General features: G+C 48.8%; 1 protein-coding gene and 1 long non-coding RNA gene across 5 annotated transcripts in view; one reads left to right on the forward strand and one right to left on the reverse strand.

Annotated features, from left to right (window-relative positions):
• LOC127006356 (E3 ubiquitin-protein ligase TRIP12-like) overlaps positions 1-18,150 on the reverse strand; it is a 42,310-nt gene extending 24,160 nt beyond the window's left edge. The window contains exons 1-6 of the mRNA XM_050876234.1: positions 18,000-18,150; positions 11,239-11,357; positions 9,270-9,594; positions 6,067-6,244; positions 3,848-4,651; positions 1,946-2,145 (exon numbers count right to left, since the gene is read on the reverse strand). Of these exons, the coding sequence (XP_050732191.1) occupies positions 1,946-2,145; positions 3,848-4,651; positions 6,067-6,244; positions 9,270-9,594; positions 11,239-11,321 (1,590 nt within the window). The 5' untranslated portion in view covers positions 11,322-11,357; positions 18,000-18,150. The remainder of the gene's footprint in view (positions 1-1,945; positions 2,146-3,847; positions 4,652-6,066; positions 6,245-9,269; positions 9,595-11,238; positions 11,358-17,999) is intronic.
• On the forward strand, positions 174-1,934 carry LOC127006360 (uncharacterized). 4 transcript variants are annotated; one of them, XR_007759501.1, is made up of 3 exons: positions 174-1,060; positions 1,194-1,512; positions 1,646-1,934. It is a non-coding gene; the product is annotated as an uncharacterized LOC127006360 (long non-coding RNA). The 4 variants fall into 4 exon arrangements; XR_007759502.1 differs by having other exon boundaries at positions 174-747; positions 885-1,060; positions 1,194-1,934; XR_007759500.1 differs by having other exon boundaries at positions 174-655; positions 790-1,060; positions 1,194-1,934.
• Positions 18,151-20,908: the final 2,758 nt, after the last annotated feature.

Below are 20,908 nucleotides of genomic sequence, written 5' to 3' on the forward strand. Positions count from 1 at the left end.
GAGGTAGACAAATTATGAAGCACACACACACACACACACACACACACACACACACACACACACACACACACAGAAGCAGAAAAAAAACACATACACCCATGGAGGTAGACAAATTATGAAGCACACACACACACACACACACACACACACACACACACACACACAAGCAAACAACTATACACACACACACAAGCAAACAACTACACACACAGGAAAGATAAGTTAGTAAAGTAGAGAAGAAGAAGTCTAGAGAAAAAGAGAAGAGAAAATTGAAAAGTGAACAGGTTACCAAAGACAAGGAAATCAATAAGGAGGAGAGGTCATGAGTGTGAGTTATAGCCGACACAAAAGGTCAAGGTTGAGAAGGTATACAAGGGAGGTCATGGCTTGGCGTTTGGAGTACTTGGAAGCGTTGGTCTGTGGATGAGGTCAGAGGTCAGGGCAGTATAGGAAAGGCGAGAAATCGTTTAGGAGAGGTCATGAGTGTGAGTTATAGACGATGGAATATTAAGGAAGAGAAGGTATACAATTTGGAGTACTTAGAAGCGTTGGTCTGTGGATGAGGTCAGAGGTCAGGGCAGTATAGGAAAGACAAGGAAATCGTTTAGGAGAGGTCATGAGTGTGAGTTATAGACGATGGAATATTAAGGAAGAGGTTTTCAATTTGGAGTACTTAGAAGCGTTGGTCTGTGGATGAGGTCAGAGGTCAGGACAGTATAGGAAAGGCAAGGAAATCGTTTAGGAGAGGTCATGAGTGTGTGTTATAGACGATGGAATATTAAGGAAGAGAAGGTATACAATTTGGAGCACTTAGAAGCGTTGGTCTGTGGATGAGGTCAGAGGTCAGGGCAGTATAGGAAAGACAAGGAAATCGTTTAGGAGAGGTCATGAGTGTGAGTTATAGACGATGGAATATTAAGGAAGAGGTTTTCAATTTGGAGTACTTAGAAGCGTTGGTCTGTGGATGAGGTCAGAGGTCAGGACAGTATAGGAAAGACAAGGAAATCGTTTAGGAGAGGTCATGAGTGTGAGTTATAGACGATGGAATATTAAGGAAGAGGTTTTCAATTTGGAGTACTCAGAAGCGTTGGTCTGTGGATGAGGTCAGAGGTCAGGGCAGTATAGGAAAGGCGAGAAATCGTTTAGGAGAGGTCATGAGTGTGTGTTATAGACGATGGAATATTAAGGAAGAGAAGGTATACAATTTGGAGTACTTAGAAGCGTTGGTCTGTGGATGAGGTCAGAGGTCAGGGCAGTATAGGAAAGGCGAGAAATTGATTAGGAGAGGTCATGAGTGTGGGTTATAGACGATGGAATATTAAGGAAGAGAAGGTATACAATTTGGAGCACTTAGAAGCGTTGGTCTGTGGATGAGGTCAGAGGTCAGGACAGTATAGGAAAGACAAGGAAATCGTTTAGGAGAGGTCATGAGTGTAAGTTATAGACGATGGAATATTAAGGAAGAGAAGGTATACAATTTGGAGTACTTAGAAGCGTTGGTCTGTGGATGAGGTCAGAGGTCAGGACAGTATAGGAAAGGCGAGAAATCGATTAGGAGAGGTCATGTGTGTGAGTTATAGACGATGGAATATTAAGGAAGAGGTTTTCAATTTGGAGTACTTAGAAGCGTTGGTCTGTGGATGAGGTCAGAGGTCAGGGCAGTATAGGAAAGGCGAGAAATCGTTTAGGAGAGGTCATGAGTGTGAGGTATAGACGCCATAAAAGGTCAAGGAAGAGAAGGTATACAAGGGAGGTCATGGCTTGGCCTGTCTGTGGATGAGGTCAGGAGGTGCGGCGGAGGTGGAATAGGACTGAAGGTGGATGAAATTTGATAAGGAGACAGGATAACACAGGTGATTAGCTTGGTAAACACACACACACACACACACACACACGCACATAAACACATATACGTACACACACACAAACGCACACACACACTCACCTGTATATGATCAAGCCGAGATGGAGCGAGAGGGGTGTTTCCTCCTCCTCCTCCGCCTCCTCCTCCTCCTCCTCCCCCGCCTCCTCCTCCTCCCCCTCCTCCTCCACCTCCTCCTCCTCCTCCACCCCCGTCAGTGAGCCTCAGGCGGTTCCGCAGGGGGTAGGACTTTAGGATGCCTCCGCTGGGTGACTTCTCAGGGTCTGGGGGAAGGCATGGGTGACGGGTGAGTTACGGGTGAATTACAGGTGATATGGGTGATGGGTGAGTCAGGAGTGAGAAATATGGATGCTGTGGGTTTAATATGGGTATGGGGGAAGGTACGGGTGAAGAAATGGGGTAGCGGGTGAGTTACGGGTGAAAATATGGGTGAAAGGATGAAAATATGGGTGAAATGTGAGAAAAATGGATATGGTAGATTTGTTTTAGGATTGGGGGAAGGTACGGGTGAATGAATAGGGGGAGAGATATGGGTGAATGGAGAGAGATGGGTGTCGGATGAAAGAACTGTATAGTGCATTAATTTTCTGGGTTCGGGGAAGGAACGGGTGAATGATGGGTGAGTTATGGGTGTAGAAATGGGTGATTGGGTGAAGGAATGGGTTAAGGGATGGATGAAGGAATGGGTGAGTAATTGGATGAGTAAATGGATGAGTAAATGGGTGAGTAGATGGGTTAGTAAATGGGTGAATAAATGGGTGAGTAGATGGGTGAGTAAATGGGTGAATTGAGTAAAATGGGTGAGTCAAGGGAGATACATGGTTCTAATTCTATCTATCTATCTATCTATCTACCTGCTTCTCTCTCTCTCTCTCTCTCTCTCTCTCTCTCTCTCTCTCTCTCTCTCTGTCTTGTATATAATAGAAATTGTGTTCTTAAATACATTCTTAAATACATTGTGATTCCAAGATACTTATTTCTCTATATACTTGATACTTAACTCTACTTTTATGTTAGTGTTAGTAGTATTTAAGTAGCAGCAGCAGCAGTATTAGTAGTATTAGTAGTAATGTTAAGTTAGTACAAAAGTTACTTACATTTAGCAAACTATGAAGTAATGTTAAAGAGTAATAATATTAATACTGAAATACACAAACTACTTCTAAACATGTTAACACACACACACACACACACACACACACACACCAGCAAACACCCTATACACAACACCCCCTTACACAAACACACCCCAGTAACAACCCACACACCACCCCAGTGACCCCCTACAGAACACCCCGGGCAGCCCACGAAACACCCCCTGACACACACACCCCAGTAAATGCTATCCACCCAGTATGAGACCACCTACCACCACCACTACACTCCCCCAGTACATTCCACCCCCCACCCACCCCCAGTAACACCCACAATGACAATTATACACCCCAGTTCTGCCTGTATGACACAAATACACCCCTCAAATACACTCTCTACCCCCTCGTACTGGTCCCCTTAGACAAATACACCCCAGTTCTCCCCCAAAAGACACAGAGCACCACCCCATCACCCTCCATCCCTCAGTAATGTCCCCCAAAAACACCCCAATATGCCCCCCCCAGCTATACCCCACTTACACCCCTGAACACCCCAGTACACTCTCCACCCCCAGTACTGTCCCCCAAACACACCAACACACCCCAATCTAAGACTTCCCTGCAGCCCAGTACCCCCAACCCAGTGCTACACCCCCACCACACCAGTTCTCCCCCAGTACACCCCAATTCTGCCCCACCATCACCAAATTACACACCCCAGCTCTCCCCATCAACACCCAATACACCCCAGTGACGAAGGACAACTACACACATATACACCCCACTGACACCCCCCCACGTACTACACCCCTACCCCTGTACACCCCACAACACCCCGCAACGCCCCAATTCTACTCCGTCAGCCACTTACGATGGGGCGCGGGGCATGACTCATCCCCCGCGGTATCATCCTGGGTCAGATGGGGCTTGGACTGCATCATCCGGGGCCGGGTCATGGCGGGGTGCTGGGGTCTATCTCCTTGCCCCGCCCCCTCCTCCCCCACCCCCCTACTGCTGCTCTCCCCTTGCCCCGTGGTGGTTTTCAGGGTAGGTTTCCAGGGCTTAGCTCGGGGCGGTTGGGGTCTAGGTCCTCGCCCCGGTGCCCCCGAGAATGATCCTTGGTTCGGTTTCGGGGCAGGATTCCGGGGTCTAGTTCCTTGCCCCGGTGCCCCCGAGAATGATCCTTGATTTGGTTTTGGGGCAGGATTCCGGGGTCTAGTTCCTCGCCCCGGTGCCCCCGAGAATGATCCTTGGTTTGATTTCGGGGCAGGATTCCGGGGTCTAGTTCCTCGCCCCGGTGCCCCCGAGAATGAGCCTTGGTTTGGTTTCGGGGCAGGATTCTGGGGTCTAGTTCCTCGCCCCGCTGCCCCCCCAGACTGCCCTTGCCCCGAGGAAGGCCCCGGGGCAGGTTGTGAGGGGGGTTTTGGGGCAGGATTCCGGGGTCTAGTTCCTCGACCCACTGCCCCCCTAAACTGCCCTTGCCCCGAGGAAGGCCCCGGGGCAGGTTGTGAGGGGGGTTTCGGGGCTGGTTTCTTCCTGACAGCCCCGGGTCCTTTTGTCCTCCGGGGCGACCCTCTGCCCCGTCCCATCACCCCCGCTGCCCCACCCTCCTCTGTGGTCGGGGCATTTTCCTGCCCCGCCGACTGCTGGGTCTGCTGCAGCCGTGTGTTGTAGCCTGTGTGTGCGTTTGTGAGCGTAGAATTATCTTGTGTGCGTGTATGTGTGTGTATTTCCATGTGTGTGTGTGTGTGTGTGTATGTGTGTGTGTCTCTCTGTGCTGCCCCCTCCCCCCTTTCCTAGCCCCTCTCCCCCCACACCTTACCCCCCCCCCCCTCCTCCACCCCAAAACACATCCAGTTCTGTGTGTGTGTGTGTACCATGTGAAGCCCTTGTAGTCTCTCTCTCTCTCTGTGTGTGTGTGTGTGTGTGTGTGTGTGTGTGTGAGGATTATGTGTATACTTAAAAATAAACACACGCAGACTTAAGCAAACACACACACACACACACACGCACACACACACACGCACACAGAGAAACTCACCTACCAAAGCTGCATAAGAAAGGAAAAACGGACAAACGCAATAAAACACAAATACATCAAAACAAGACAAAAAAGAAGAAAAAAAACAGGAAATAGAAAATCATATAAACAGCAAAGCATTCACGAACAAACACACACACACACACACACACAAGCTTTTAATAGTAATAATAATAATAATAATAATAATAATAATAATAATAATAATAATAATAATAATAGTCACATGCCACATTCCATTAGTGAGAACATTGAGGAGGAGGAATTAAAGGGAATGAAAGAAAATAAACAGAGAAAACAAACAAACAAGATAAACAAGAAAGAAAACAAGAAAGAAAGAAAATGGGAAGAAAGGAAGAACAAGAAAGATAAAATATATATAAGAAAGAATATGGGAGAGAGAGAGAGAGAGAGAGAGAGAGAGAGAGAGAGAGAGAGAGAGAGAGAGAGAGAAAAGGAAAAGAAAAATTAAGAAAAAACAGAAAAGCAAGCAAGCAAGTATGGCATCAAGCAAGCAAGCACACACACACACACACACACACACACACACAAACACCCTTCCTTCCTTCCTGACACCCTATCCAAACCCCCACTGACCCTAACCCCCCCAATACCCCTCAAACCCCTTCCACTATCCCCCACTGACCCCCCCCAATACCCCTCAAACCCCCTCCACTATCCCCCACAGACCCCCCCCAATATCCTCAAACCCCCTCCACTATCCCCCCCTCAAACCCCCTCCACTATCCCCCACCCCAATACCCTTCAAACCCCTTCCACTATCCCCCACCGATCCACCCCCAATACCCCTCAAACCCCCTCCACTGACTCCCACCCCTGCCAATACCCTCCACTATCCCCTCCAAAAACAAACCCCCACCCCTGCCCCGCCCCTTACCATGGGAGTGTGTGGGTGTGTGTTAAGCGTTCACACACACACACACACACACACACACACACACACCCTTCCTTCAAGTTCCTACACCCTATCCAAACCCCCACTGACACTCCCCCCAATATCCTCCACACCACCCCGCCCCGCCCCTTACCGTGGGAGCGCGTGGGAGTGTGCTGAGCGTTGGCTGCCAGACTGTAGGAGGGAGTGTGGCGGGAAGGCTCCAAGTGGCTGTTCCTGCGCTGTCTCTTGCTAGCCGGGCTCTCCACAATACTACTGCACCCACTACACCCACTGCTGCTGCTGCTGCTGCTGCTACTGGCCTCCTGCTGCTGGGGGGGGGAGAGAGAGGGGGGGAGGTTAGTAGTGGGGTTAGTGAGGTGAGTAGTGGGGTTGGTGAGGTTAGTAGTGGTGGTAGTTAGGTTAGGTTAGGTTAGGTTAGGTAAGGTAAGGTTAGGTATGGTTAGTTAAGGTAAGGTTAGGTAAGGTTAGGTTAGGTTAGGTTAGGTTAGGTTAGGCTAGGTAAGGTAAGGTTAGGTAAGGTTATGTTAGGTTAGGTTAAAGCAAGGAGGGGCAGGTTAGTAGTAGTAGAAGTAGTAGTAGTAGTAGTAGTAGTAGTAGTAGTAGTAGTAGTAGTAGTAGTTAGGTTAGGTTAGGTTAGGTTAGGTTAAGTTAGGTTAGGTTAGGTTGGGTTAGCTTCATTCTCTTTCTAGTAGTAATAAAAAGCGGGAGGGGAAAGTTAGGTTAGGTTAGGTTAAATTAGTTAAGTTAGAACAGGTGATAGTAGCAGTAGTAGTAGTAGTAGTAGTAGTAGTAGTAGTAGTAGTAGTAATATCTCTTCTAAGATATACAAGTGGAGACAGAACAGTTAATGAATCAGAAACAACACACAGTAATAGGAAACGGTGACATTCTTATAGTTAGGGAGACAAGAGAAGGAGAATTAACCGTGTAGCAGCGATGGGCCAAATTTGTGGCTTTACCGTGTAGCAGCGACGGGCTAAATTTGTGGCTTTACCGTGTAGCAGCGACGTGCCAAATTTGTGGCTTTACCGTGTAGCAATGACGGGCCAAATTTGTGGCTTTACCGTGTAGCAGCGACGGGCCAAATTTGTGGCTTTACCGTGTAGCAATGACGGGCCAAATTTGTGGCTTTACCGTGTAGCAGCGACGGGCCAAATTTGTGGCTTTACCGTGTAGCAGCGACGGGCTAAATTTGTGGCTTTACCGTGTAGCAGCGACGTGCCAAATTTGTGGCTTTACCGTGTAGCAGCGACGCTAAATTTGTGGCTTTACCGTGTAGCAGCGACGTGCCAAATTTGTGGCTTTACCGTGTAGCAGCGACGGGCCAAATTTGTGGCTTTACCGTGTAGCAGCGACGGGCCAAATTTGTGGCTTTACCGTGTAGCAGCGACGGGCCAAATTTGTGGCTTTACCGTGTAGCAATGACAGGCCAAATTTGTGGCTTTACCGTGTAGCAGCGACGGGCCAAATTTGTGGCTTTACCATGTAGCAGCGACGGGCCAAATTTGTGGCTTTACCGTGTAGCACTGACGGGCCAACTTTGTGGCTTTACCATGTAGCAGCGATGGGCCAAATTTGTGGCTTTACCGTAGTAGCGACGGGCCAAATTTGTGGCTTTACCATGTAGCAGCAATGACCAAATTTGTGGCTTTACCGTGTAGCAGCGACGGGCCAAATTTGTGGCTTTACCGTGTAGCAATGACGGGCCAAATTTGTGGCTTTACCGTGTAGCAGCGACGGGCCAAATTTGTGGCTTTACCATGTAGCAGCAACGGGCCAAATTTGTGGCTTTACCGTGTAGCAGCGACGGGCCAAATTTGTGCCATGATATAAACCCCAAAATAGATGATGCATAAACTGATCCCAAATGAGTTTATATACGGTATTATGAAATGGTTTGCGTGAGTGAGGATTTTTTCTCATTTTTCTCGCTTAGAGGGACCATTAAGAAACAAAGAAACAAAGTCTACAAACCACAACCAAATTCCCGAACCAACTTACTTTCCCGGTTGAAGAAGACACAAAGATGAACCAAATAATCAACCAAGCAACCAGGCAACCAACTACTACCATAACAAATGCAGCACAAGGAGAAGAAAGAGGAGGAGGAGGAGGAGAGGAATGGAGAGGAAGGAAGGGGAAGGGCACCGACGAACAGAGTGGGAGCGGAGCGAACACAGGAAACAGTGGCAGTGATAAAGGAACGCAAAGATAGAGAGTGCGTGGGAGAAAGAAGATAGTGAGCGAGAGAGAGGACCAGAAGGGATGAGATAGAGAGAGTTTGTGAGCTGAGAGAACAACCAGAAATAAAAAGATAAACAGAGAGAGAGAGAGAGAGAGAGAGAGAGAGAGAGAGAGAGAGAGAACAGACAGACAGACGGATAGGATTTCTGTAGCCCCACCAATAAGAGAGTTATGGCAATTCGCACCAAAGCAGTTGAGTTTCCGAAATTTGCAGCTTAATGACAAGGCCGCTATCCATTACATGAGATGACACTGACAGGAGAGATAGGAGAGGAAAGAATGACCAAATAAAAAAGAATTAGAGAGAGATAAGAGAGAAATGAAGGAGATAGTTAAAAGGTGTTAGAGATAGGATAGGATAGGAGAGATAGGATAGGACATAGGATAGGACATAGGATAGGACATAGGATAGGATAGGATAGAGGGTCACACTCTCACAGTTATCCATCTCTACTGTAATCTATTTCGGAATACGATTGAAAATGACTGATTCCGGGGCAGACTCACTCTCGCCCCGCCCCACCCCGCCTCTTGCCCCGCAGAGAAGTGGTGGTCATACTAACACTCATCTATCTCTACAATAATCTGTTTCGGAATATGATTGAAAATAATTGATTCTGGGGCAGACTTGCACTTGCCCCGCCCCGCACCCCGCCCCGCATGTAAGTGGTGGTCATACTAACACTGATCTATACTTTACTCAAAAAAAAAAAAAAAAAAAAAAAAAAAAAAATGGTATGATCGAAAAATTTGTTATGGGGCGGGGCGGACACACCCTCGCCCCGCCTCTCGCCCCAGAGCTAGGAAAAGATTAGGAGATGGACACTCCTTTGCCCCGCCCCAAAGTAATGAGGAAAAACTTGATTGCGGGGCAGACACACCCTCGCCCCAGTCTGCCCCGCCCCAGAGCTAGGAAAAGATTAAGAGGAGGACGTTCCTTTGCCCCGCCCGACCCCAGAGTATTGAGGAAAAAACTGATTACGGGGCGGACACTCCTCGCCCCGCCCTAACCCTTAGTATATGAGAGAAAACTCAATTACGGGGCAAACACACCCTCTTGCCCTGCCCCGCCCAGCCCCGTCTACTCACCGTGAGCCTGAGGTCAGCGGAGGCAGCGGCGGTCAGTCTGCGTCGCTTGGCTGGCACTGCTGCTGTGGAGGCTGGCGGCCCTGGCGGTGGCGGAGGTGGTGGTGGTGGGGGCGGTGGTGGTGGTGGTGGGGGCGGTGAGCCAAGGCTATCGTCAAGCTGGTTGTGGTGGTGATGGTGGTGGTTGTGGTGGTCGCTGGACGAGCCGCCTCCGCCGCTGCGCTTCCTGGCCCCGGCGGTCTCGGCGACGCCAAATTTGCGTTTCCTCAGTGGAAGGGGGCTGGTGAAGGACTCCTGACCCTCCACCCCAGAGGACCCCAGCTGACTCCTGCACGCACACACACGCACACACAAACACTTAGAACATCACATAAGCGCTCACATTCATTATCATTATCCGTGATGAACACCACTGAGTGCCGGGCGTCGGACCCGAGCCTTCCGAGGAGAGTTGGAAAGTTTGGTTTAGTCAGCGCAACATCTGTGGTCATATGCCCGAGAGAGACAGAAGGGGAAGGAAAACGTTGGAAAGTTTGGTTTAGTCAGCGCAACATCTGTGGTCATATGCCCGAGAGACAGAAGGGGAAGGAAAACATTGAAAAGTTTGGTTTAGTCAGCGCAACATCTGTGGTCATATGCCCGAGAGAGACAGAAGGGGAAGGAAAACGTTGGAAAGTTTGGTTTAGTCAGCGCAACATCTGTGGTCATATGCTGGAGAGAGACAGAAGGGGAAGGAATTATAGGAGAAGGGAACAGACCCCAGGAGACGGGACACAACCCCGATTAATACCTGGTACCCATTCGCTGCTGGGTGGACAGGGGCATAGGGTATTGGAATTCCGAGTAGAAGCCAGGCAGCGTACCAATCAGGCCAACAATCAGTGGTGTTCAGTACGGATATTTTCATGGTGTTATTGCAGATTCTCTAAAATTATTACTATTATTATTATTATTATTATTATTATTATTATTATTATTACACTCATAGTTTCACCGAGCTGACTTACACACCCACACCCTAATTATTATATACACACTTATTACAGTAGTCTCCAGGATTGTGAGTTTTAAGTTTGCGATAGACCCCCCAAAAATTTCCACCTTTATTGAAAACTGAAATTGCGATATGACCCGAACAGAAAAGGAAAAGGCTGCTAACACTGGGCTTATTCACAGCTTGTTGTGGTTCTTGACTCCCATTCTCGCTCTTACCCACCCCCTGAGCCTTTCCATTGGCCGCGGGAAGCATGGAGAGTGGGATCCGGGCAGCCAGGTGCGTGTGTGTGAGCGCCCCTGGCCGCGCGCTGGGATTGAGCAGCTGACGGGCGGCTGATGATGGTGGTGATGATGGGTGTTTTTGTTGGGGCCCAGATGTGTGTTTGGCTGTGTTTATTGTGGGCCCGGGCTCCTCGATTTCCTAATTCTTGTTTTCCATGTCGTGCGGGAATTGGCAAACTCAGAAGCCCAAACCCATAATAAACAGCCACACAGGCACGGGCCCTGATGAGGATGCCCGATGCGGAGGCCGTGCTGCTGACACTCATCATCGGCATCACCGTCATCACCCGCCCGTCAGCTGTTTGTACCCAGCGCGCGGTCAGGGCTGTCTGCACGCGCCACCCAAGCACAAGATGTCGCCGATTTTCAATTTTCCCAACAATAACGGTTCAAAGTTTGCTATTTCAACGTTTACGACCCACAACGTCAAACTATTTATCGCAAACATGGAGACTGTACTGTATTATTACTCTATTATTACACCCAAACCCACACCTCACTGTTACCTTCAGTCATGCATTACTTTTTGTTATTTGTTATTTTCCACTATTATCAAACCTGCAATACGCCCTTATAATTACATCCTTCAATATCACACCCATATAATAATTCCCCCATTACTTAACACCTAAATTTATCTATGGCTTACGATCACTATTCCGCCCTTACACCCATGCAGCCCCGCACCCCATACCTGTTCCTGGCAGTGTGGGCCGCGCTGGTGGTGGTGGCTCGTGAGTGAATACCCCCGGTGCTCCCCTCACCGCGCGCCGCCATGGGCCCTGGTCTTAAACCCAGTCATGCCAACAACACCTGTGGGGGGGACAAGGAAGAGGGGCACGGTTAAACACACGCACACACACACACACACACACACATACACGCGCGCGCTCACTTCCTTCCTTCCTGTACGTCACAACTAGGTCAGTACGGGCAGTCCTCGAGTTTCAATGGAGTTTGGGACCGACTGTCAGGTTGTAAGTTCGAATTTACGTTACTCCCAAGACTGCGGATTTCCTACAAGAAGACATCACCAAGCTACAGGAGTGGATCAAAAAGTGGCTGCTACAATTCAATGAAGAAAAATGTAAAGTCCTGCACCTTGGGAGGGGATATCCAGCACACCAATACCACATGGGAAGCACTCCACTATCCACCACAGAGGCAGAGAAAGACCTGGGAGTGTATGTTACCAGGCTACCAGTGAAGGGATATCCAGCACACCAATACCACATGGGAAACACTCCACTATCCACCACAGAGGCAGAGAAAGACCTGGGAGTATGTCACCAGGCTACCAGTGAAGGCCAAATCCGTGCCAATCACAGCGGACGGGTTAAATATAAAGTATTATTCAAACGTCCTACCGTGGACAGAGCACCGTTCCCACACCTCCTCTCCTCCCCCTTAACCCGCCTGTCCTCAGAATCTTGCCTCACACAGCCCTGCATTTGGTTGACCATTTAGCCACGCAACATTGAGCAACATTACGAAATCGTGCAACTAAGGTTTTCCAAGGTGGCAGAGCTAGCCAGTCACCTAATAACATTGCTGTGCAGGGCGCTGTGTTGCCCCCCCCCCTGGGAAGGAGTATGTAAATAAAGGACATATCACAGTAATACGTGGTTGCCTGTGGGAGCTGCTGTGGGGACTGGGGATACTGTGAGGGGGCTGTTGTTGTGGGTGCCATTTTGCTGGTCACCTGGCATCTACTGGCTGTATCAGTGAGTTGGTGTAGCAGACTGTAGGCCTGTAAACTGGTATACTGACTAGGGACTGCAGGGCAAGGAGTACTCACAGGCAGACCTACACAAGCAGCTGAGTGGGAAGGCTGAGTGGCCTGGCCTAGCCTGGCGCACCTAACCCCTTCTGCCTCACCCTGACTTAGGTGGGGAGGGACCAGTGTGTGAGGATGTGTGTGTGTGTTTACCTAGTTGTAGTTTTACAGGGCCTGGGCTTAGGCTCGTGTGGTCCTGTCTCCGTATCTGTAATTATCCAACTTTTCCTTGAATCTTTGCACACTCTTCGCCGATACTATTGCTTCACTTAATCTGTTCCAAACCTCTATATTTCTTTGTGGGAAGCTATGTTTCTTTATGTCTCTTGTGTGTGTGTGTGTGTGTGTGTGTGTGTGTGTGTGTGTGTGTGGAGGGGAGGAGCTGTGTAAACAAATCCTGTTCTACCTGATGAAGTGTCAACTCGCTATTTAATCAATTGACAGCAAGCTTTTTTTTGCCCTTGAACGCTTTCCTCTACAGTATAAAATAAAAAGTACATATCACTACCAACATTGCCGTGGTCGTAAGTGCAGGCGGGTGTAAGTCACGTGTGTGTTGACTCGAGGACAATCTGGTAAGAGTGACCAAGCAAACACATCTCAGCAGACACAACACACATGCGGTACACAATGTTCGTCTTCGGTGACCCACTGCTCAAAAAATGACGCGTTACAATCGTCCGCAACTTACGAGCTCTTGCTAAACATAGAGGAGCTGTGAGTAGTGGGCTCTTTTTTTTCAGTATTGTTTTTTAATAATGCCCTTGAACTGTCTCCTTTGCTGTTAAAATAATAAAAATAAATATACAAGCTCCATACTAACTAACGTGGGTGCCACAACAAAAAATAACACATGGGAAACACTCCACTATCCACCACAGAGGCAGAGAAAGACCTGGGAGTGTGTGTTACCAGGCTACCAGTGAAGGGATATCCAGCACACCAATACCACATGGGAAACACTGCACTATCCACCACAGAGGCAGAGAAAGACCTGGGAGTGTGTGTTACCAGGCTACCAGTGGTGTATGTTACCAGGCTACCAGTGAAGGGATATCCAGCATACCAATACCACATGGGAAACACTGCACTATCCACCACAGAGGCAGAGAAAGACCTGGGAGTGTGCGTTACCGGGCTACCAGTGAAGGGATATCCAGCATACCAATATCACATGGGAAACACTCCACTATCCACCACAGAGGCAGAGAAAGACCTGGGAGTGTATGTTACCAGGCTACCTGTGAAGGGATATCCAGCATACCAATACCACATGGGAAACACTCCACTATTCACCACAGAGGCAGAGAAAGACCTGGGAGTGTATGTTACCAGGCTACCAGTGAAGGGATATCCAGCATACCAATACCACATGGGAAACACTCCACTATCCACCACAGAGGCAGAGAAAGACCTGGGAGTGTGTGTTACCGGGCTATCAGTGAAGGCGAAATCCGTGCCAATCACAGCGGACGGGTTAACAACTCACGTGAAATTCAAGCGATATTAAATTTTCTTCTTATTTTAAAAGGTACAGAATTTCAGTACTGCTTGAGGTAAAGATTAAAGGTCACGGTTTGTATATTATAAGACATCTGTTGGTATATGAAGCTGCTTATTAACACATATTCCACGCCGCCAGTGTTGTATATAACTTGTTTTAAATTGTGATGATTAGATCCATTTCCGAGACCGATAATCTATAATGTGACTTTTTAACCAGAGTTCGATGAGTAGTTTAATTTCCGAGGCTGATGATCGATATAATGTGACTTTTTTTTCTACAATGATTACTTTAATTTCCGAGCCTGATGATCTATGTGACCTTTTTAACTGCGAAGATTTGTTTAATTTCCGAGCCTGATTATCAATTATGTGACTTAAATCAATTCCTCTTGCTAATTTAGTCAATCATCAATTAGGTTTCCGGGATTTTGGGGGTTGGATTTATGCGGTCAAGTGAACTGCAAGAACCGAGTCAACCGTCAACCGATTAGCACTCACCCAAATCCAAGAACCGGGTCAACCGAACAGCACTCACTCAAATCCAGCAACCGGGTCAACCGATTAGCACTCACTCAAATCCATGAACCGGGTCAACCGAACAGCACTCACTCAAATCCAGCAACCGGGTCAACCGATTAGCACTCACTCGTATCCAAGAACCGAGTCAACCGATTAGCATTCACCCAAATCCAACCGGGTCAACCGATTAGTGCTTCCGAGTTCAGACCAACACATACCTCCCTATCAGTCGCTGTGAGGATATCGCTAAACACAGTGGATTCTTTTTTTTCTTTTTCTTCTTCAATGTTTATGTTTTCCGATGAGTACGATATTCCACGATGATATCTTCCGCTAGGTACGGTTCTTGCGGACTTATGCTCTCCGCTCTTCCTTCCGAAACCCTCCACGAGCCTGCGGTGGACATGTTTCATTCTCCTCTCTTTGTTTTCTCTCTCTCTCTTTTTTTTTACAACAAAGGAGACAGCTCAAGGGCACACAAAAAAAGGAAACAATAATAAAAAATAAAGCCTGCAACTCGCTGCTCCTAAAAAGAATCCAAGGAGGTGGCCAAGAGAGGGGTCAATTTCTATCCAAACTTTCTATATCTTTTTTTGTTTCTCTGATGATTCCTTCTTCCAGGTACGGTTCTTGCGGTCTTTAAACTCATTACTCTTCCTTCCGAAACCCTCCATGAGATCTTTAATTTTCCTCTCTATCTTCTTTCAATACAAACTTTACATACAATTCTTTCCACCTTGAAGAGCGTTCCTGGATAACTTCTTCAGGGTATTTTTTTTTTAACATCAGAGGACCAAGCTCAAGCGCAATAAAAAGTACAAAAAAATAAAAAAAAGCACGCTACTCGCAGTCTTACACTTTTCAATCTTCCTTCCTTAGCTCACCACAACCTTACTGGAAACACATCTTGATGGGCGGGACCGTATTGGCGCTCACTACACCGTTAAACAAAGAGTTGCAATGCTCTGTACACCCAACACTCAGGTATGTATTCTTGGATCCTTTAAGCTCTCACAACCACAGTTTTCCAAGGTCACAAAGGAGATGAGTCAGGTTGTCATGGATGGATTTTTACATTCATGGTGCAGTAGAATTGTCAAACTATCACTAGGCTCGTAACACTACCCATGGAAATACTACTAACACAACACCTCTATTACTAAGCTCATAACACTACCCATGGAAATACTACTAACACAACAACCTCTATCACTAAGCTCATAACACTACCCATGGAAATACTAACACAATGACCTCTGTTACCAATGCCTTGTCAAACTATCACTAGGCTCATAACACTACCCATGGAAATACTAACACAATGACCTCTACTAAAGTCTTGTCAAACTATCACTAGGGTCATAACACTACCCATGGAAATAGTAACACAACAACCTCTACTAAAGTCATGTTAGAGTATCACTAGGCTCATAACACTACCCATGGAAATACTAACACAACAACCTCTACCAAAGCCTTACTAAATGTGTGTGTGTGTGTGTGTGTGTGTGTGTGTGTGTGTGTGTGTGTGTGTGTGACCCCAAATGCATGAGAATGACTGGTATATATCACGTCTAATCTATACCCATGAACTAGCCCACACAGACCTCTGCTAAGAACACACACAAAAACACTTGAATCAATCCTGTGAAATCAAAATCAAGAACATAAAAACACAAAGAGAAGTAATGTCACAGCTTGAAAACAGACCCAAACAAGGGGTTACAGGGCTCGAGACAGCATGCCCTCAAGCAAATACACACACACACAGCCCAGTCTTCGTAATGGTCCGTCCAGCTGATGTCCATTGTCTAGCACCCACCCCTGAGCAAGCTACTTCATGGACACGGCCTTTAACCCGTCCGCTGCGATTGGCACGGATTTCGCCTTCGCTGGTAGTCTGGTAACATACATTCCTAGGTCTTTCTCTGCCTCTGTGGTGGATAGTGGAGTGTTTCCCATGTGGTATTGGTGTTCTGGATATCCCTTCACTGGTAGCCTGGTAACACACACTCCCAGGTCTTTCTCTGCCTCTGTGGTGGATAGTGGAGTGTTTCCCATGTGGTATTGGTGTTCTGGATATCCCTTCACTGGTAGCCTGGTAACACACTCCCAGGTCTTTCTCTGCCTCTGTGGTGGATAGTGGAGTGTTTCCCATGTGGTATTGGTGTTCTGGATATCTCCTCCCACTGTGAATGACTTGACATTTTTCTTAATTGCATTGTAGCAGCCACTTTTTGCTCCTTTCCTGTAGCTTGGTGGTGTCTTCTTGTAGGAAATAGGCATTCAAGGGGTTAAGTGCGGCTGTGAGGTGATGGCTGTGTCGTGAGAGGTTGTTGCTAACCACAAAACACACAAAAGATCTAGAATGAATTTGGTGATAACGGACTATTTTTGTGGCCATAGTTCACTCTTTAACAATGATGGGTTCTTATTGTGTTCCTTTCCTCAGCGGTCAGTTAGTATTTTTCTGGGGCTATTGGTTTCTGTCCTCAGCGGTGACAGGCCACGATTTTCGTAGTGTTGGATTATTCTCCATCAGGTTAAGGCTCGTTTTGGTTGGTTTATAAATAAACCTGTGGGTCAGGATGCCCAAAGGGCTTACGCTGCGCTGTTTGTTACTGGGCCACACAGCCACAGCACAGCGCAGGTCTCCACAGCAACTACTGTGATAAATTTGCCCCAGCGTTTACGTAGCTGCTGCTGGATGAGTAAAAACCTGTCATTGTAACAAAGCCTGGCCAGCAAGGAGGAGTGTGTGTCTGTGTAGCGAGGGAATACAAGCTCTTGAAGCACAAGACTAACCAACCTGTTGGGGCCAACACTCTGCCCCAACACCCCGGCCGGGACATGAGCCCAGGCCCCCAAGACCCAACTCCAGCACCAGGCCAGAGGGCACTGCATGGCAAGGCCTGGGGGCCCTGCCCAGTGTCTGGGCCGCCACATATGAAGTGGGCGGTGAGGGCCATCAAGCAGTGCCCAGCTGCCCAGGTCACGGGGGGGGCACACACAACCAACCTGGGTCACCTCCCCCTCCCCCAGGGGCAGCCTCATGACCAGCACGGCCCCAGTGGCCAGCGGCTTCAGCTTAGGGTCTGTTACAGCTGGCCAGGGCCCCCCCCCAGCCCCACACAGGGGGTGGTGGGGCCAGGGGTCAGGCCACGGGGGCAGGCCCAACAATAGTCTGTTACAGCTGGCCAGGCCGCCCCCTGCGACCCACAGGCCGCCCATGCCCTCGCCCCCGCCCCACCCCGGGCCCCGTGGCGCCCCGCCGGGCAATGCCTGCCTCTAGGAAAAAAGTGTTGGTGTGATCGGCCGCTGCGTGGCGACGGAGCTGGCCATGGCCGCGGCCTGCCCCGCAGATCCCCGGGCCCCGCGGCTGCCCCGTGGTTCGCCCCGGGGCCAGGCACACGCGGCGGCATCCTGGCCCCCGTGGCCGCCGCCACGGGGGGTCACCCGGGGCAGCGGGAAATCGATAAGTGTAAAAATGAAGGAATTTGTGCCTCGTGCCTCGGCGGCTGCCATTGTGTGGCGCGGGGCCTGCAGTGCTGTGGCTCCCTCCCCGCCCCGCCCCGCCCCGTGTTGGCCCCACGCCTTGCCCCAGCCCCGCCCCTGCCCCGTGCCCAGGCGGCGGGCGGGGCAGGGCGGCTCACCTGCTCTGGTATCCTGGGGGTGCCTCAAAACAGCGGCGCGGAGTGGCGGCGGGCGGCGCGGCGCTCACATAAACACTCTGGGGCCTCAGCTGGGCCGCGGCGCACCGCCCCGCCCTCCGCCGCGGGAACTACTCCCCCACCATGGGCCCGCCACGCCGCCCACGCCGCACCCACGGCGCCCACACGACACATACGCATTAAATAAGACATTTCCAGTATTTTAGACATCCTTTCCTATCAAAAAATGGCCCTGGCCACATAACGGCGTGCAGCCCCTCTACAGCAGAAGGGAGGCAGGCAGGGTTACTTTCATTGCTCAGTAAAGCTTTGTACTCATTTATCATGACCTTTTCCAGCCTGGGCAGTGCCTGGCTCGGGGGCCACGAGTCTGGGGGCCATGCGCTGCCAGGGGCATGTCAGGCAAACAGCTGATTGCCGTATTCCTCCGCGCGCCACGCAGGGTTTTGGCGAGTCCTAACCTTCGCGGCCACTCATTTCAGGCCCTCTGCGGCCATTCCCATGCCTGACACGACCCCTCATGGCCTTTGCTGGCCCACGTGGCTCCCCGCCCCGCCCCCAGAGCCCCCAGAGCCCCGGCCAGGCCCCCGTACCCGCCCGCAGCCCCTCCAATGACTTAGTAAACAAAGCCATTTTTTGCCCCAGCCTATCATGGTTATGTCCTGTCTGTGCCGCAGCCCCGCCGTGGCACAGCCTGCCCCGTCCACCTGGGGACACCTGGCTGGGGGTCACGGGGCGGGGCGGGGCGGGGCGGGGCTCGGCATAGTGCACCCTGCTACAGACAGACGGACAAAGGCACACTCTTGTTGGCCATCAATAATCCTTTCTGCTCCTCTTTCGCTCTTTATTTACAGATTTACTCGTTATTTTTATTAATTCTGTGCGGAGTTATTCATGCAGTATTTATTTATCTGTTAATCGCTTCCTATCTATTTATTTATAGCCGTCGGGCAGCGAACATTCCTTCCCATTCTTCTTTTTTTCTTTATTCATCAACTCGCATGCAATATATTAATCAATTTATTTACTTTATCTATTTATTTATCTATTTATTTATTAATTTATCTAATGGAAAATTTATCATCCGTGGTGCAGTGGTTGGCATGTCTCGATTTACGAATCCGTGTGTCAAAGGTTCGATTCCACGTATATGGCTGTTCAACTTGCGATATATTTACTAATCTATTTATTTATTTATCTATATTAATTTATCTAATGGAAAATTTATCATCCGTGGTGCAGTGGTTGGCATGTCTCGATTTACGAATCCGTGTGTCAAAGGTTCGATTCCACGTATATGGCTGTTCAACTTGCGATATATTTACTAATCTATTTATTTATTTATCTATATTAATTTATCTAATGGAAAATTTATCATCCGTGGTGCAGTGGTTGGCATGTCTCGATTTACGAATACACGAGTCAAAGGTTCGATTCCACGTATTTGGCTGTTCAACTTGCGATATATTTACTAATCTATTTATTTATTTATCTATATTAATTTATCTAATGGAAAATTTATCATCCGTGGCGCAGTGGTTGGCATGTCTCGCTTTACGAATCCGTGAGTCAAAGGTTCGATTCCACGTTCAACTTGCGATATATTTACTATTTTTTTTTTTAATTATCTATATTAATCTATCTTAAGGAAAATCTATCGTCCGTGGCGCAGTGGTTGGCATGTCTCGATTTACGAATACACGGGTCCAGGTTCGATTCCACGTTCAACTTGCGATATATTTACTATTTTTATTTTATTTTTTTAGTTATCTATATTAATCTATCTTAAGGAAAATTCATCATCCGTGGCGCAGTGGTTGGCATGTCTCGCTTTACGAATACACGAGTCAAAGGTTCGATTCCACGTATTTGGCTGTTCAACTTGCGATATATTTACTATTTTTATTTTATTTTTTTAGTTATCTATATTAATTTATCTAAAGGAAAATTCATCGTCCGTGGCGCAGTGGTTGGCATGTCTCGCTTTACGAATCCGTGAGTCAAGGTTCGATTCCACGTATGGCTGTTCATCCTCTCTTTGTTACCTGGTGGATAAATTTTCACCTGGGGGACACCTGGGGAGGCACAGTCCGGATGTTCCTCTCCCCCTGTGTCCCCGGGGTAATGGGTTCTTTTTTTCCCCAGTGTGACGGAGATGCGCACAGGGGCAACGCGTATCAGTGTGAGCCCCCAACTACACTACTACCATGCACCTGGGGACACCTGGGATAGGCACACTGCGGTAACCCGGGTGTCCCTCTCCCCCTGTGTCCCCGGGGTGATGGGAATTCTTTCTTTTTCCCCCAGTGTGACGGAGATGAGCACAGGGGCAACGCGTATCAGTGTGAGCCCCCAATTACACTACTACCATGCACCTGGGGACACCTGGGGAGGCACACTGCGGTAACCCGGGTGTCCCTCTCCCCCTGTGTCCCCGGGGTGATGGGAATTCTTTCTTTTTCCCCCAGTGTGACGGAGATGAGCACAGGGGCAACGCGTATCAGTGTGAGCCCCCAACTACACTCCTACCATGCACCTGGGGACACCTGGGGGAGGCACACTGCGGTAACCCGGGTGTCCCTCTCCCCCTGTGTCCCCGGGGTGGTGGGTTCTATTTTTCCCCCAGTGTGACGGAGATGAGCACAGGGGCAACGCGTATCAGTGTGAGCCCCCAAGTACTATTAGCATGCACCAAATTATGTATGCAAAGTCACACTCGAGAGAAAAACTGCAAATCAAATGACGCAATGTTGCATGATAGGAGAGAGAGAGAGAGAGAGAGAGAGAGAGAGAGAGAGATTTACATAGATATCCAGACGCTACAGATTAGGTGGTCTATCCAAAGGAAATTCATCAAGCGGCCACCAAGATTACATTTCTGTCTTAATGAA

This window comes from Eriocheir sinensis, chromosome 32 (assembly GCF_024679095.1).
Source record: "Eriocheir sinensis breed Jianghai 21 chromosome 32, ASM2467909v1, whole genome shotgun sequence".
NCBI lineage: Eukaryota > Metazoa > Arthropoda > Malacostraca > Decapoda > Varunidae > Eriocheir > Eriocheir sinensis.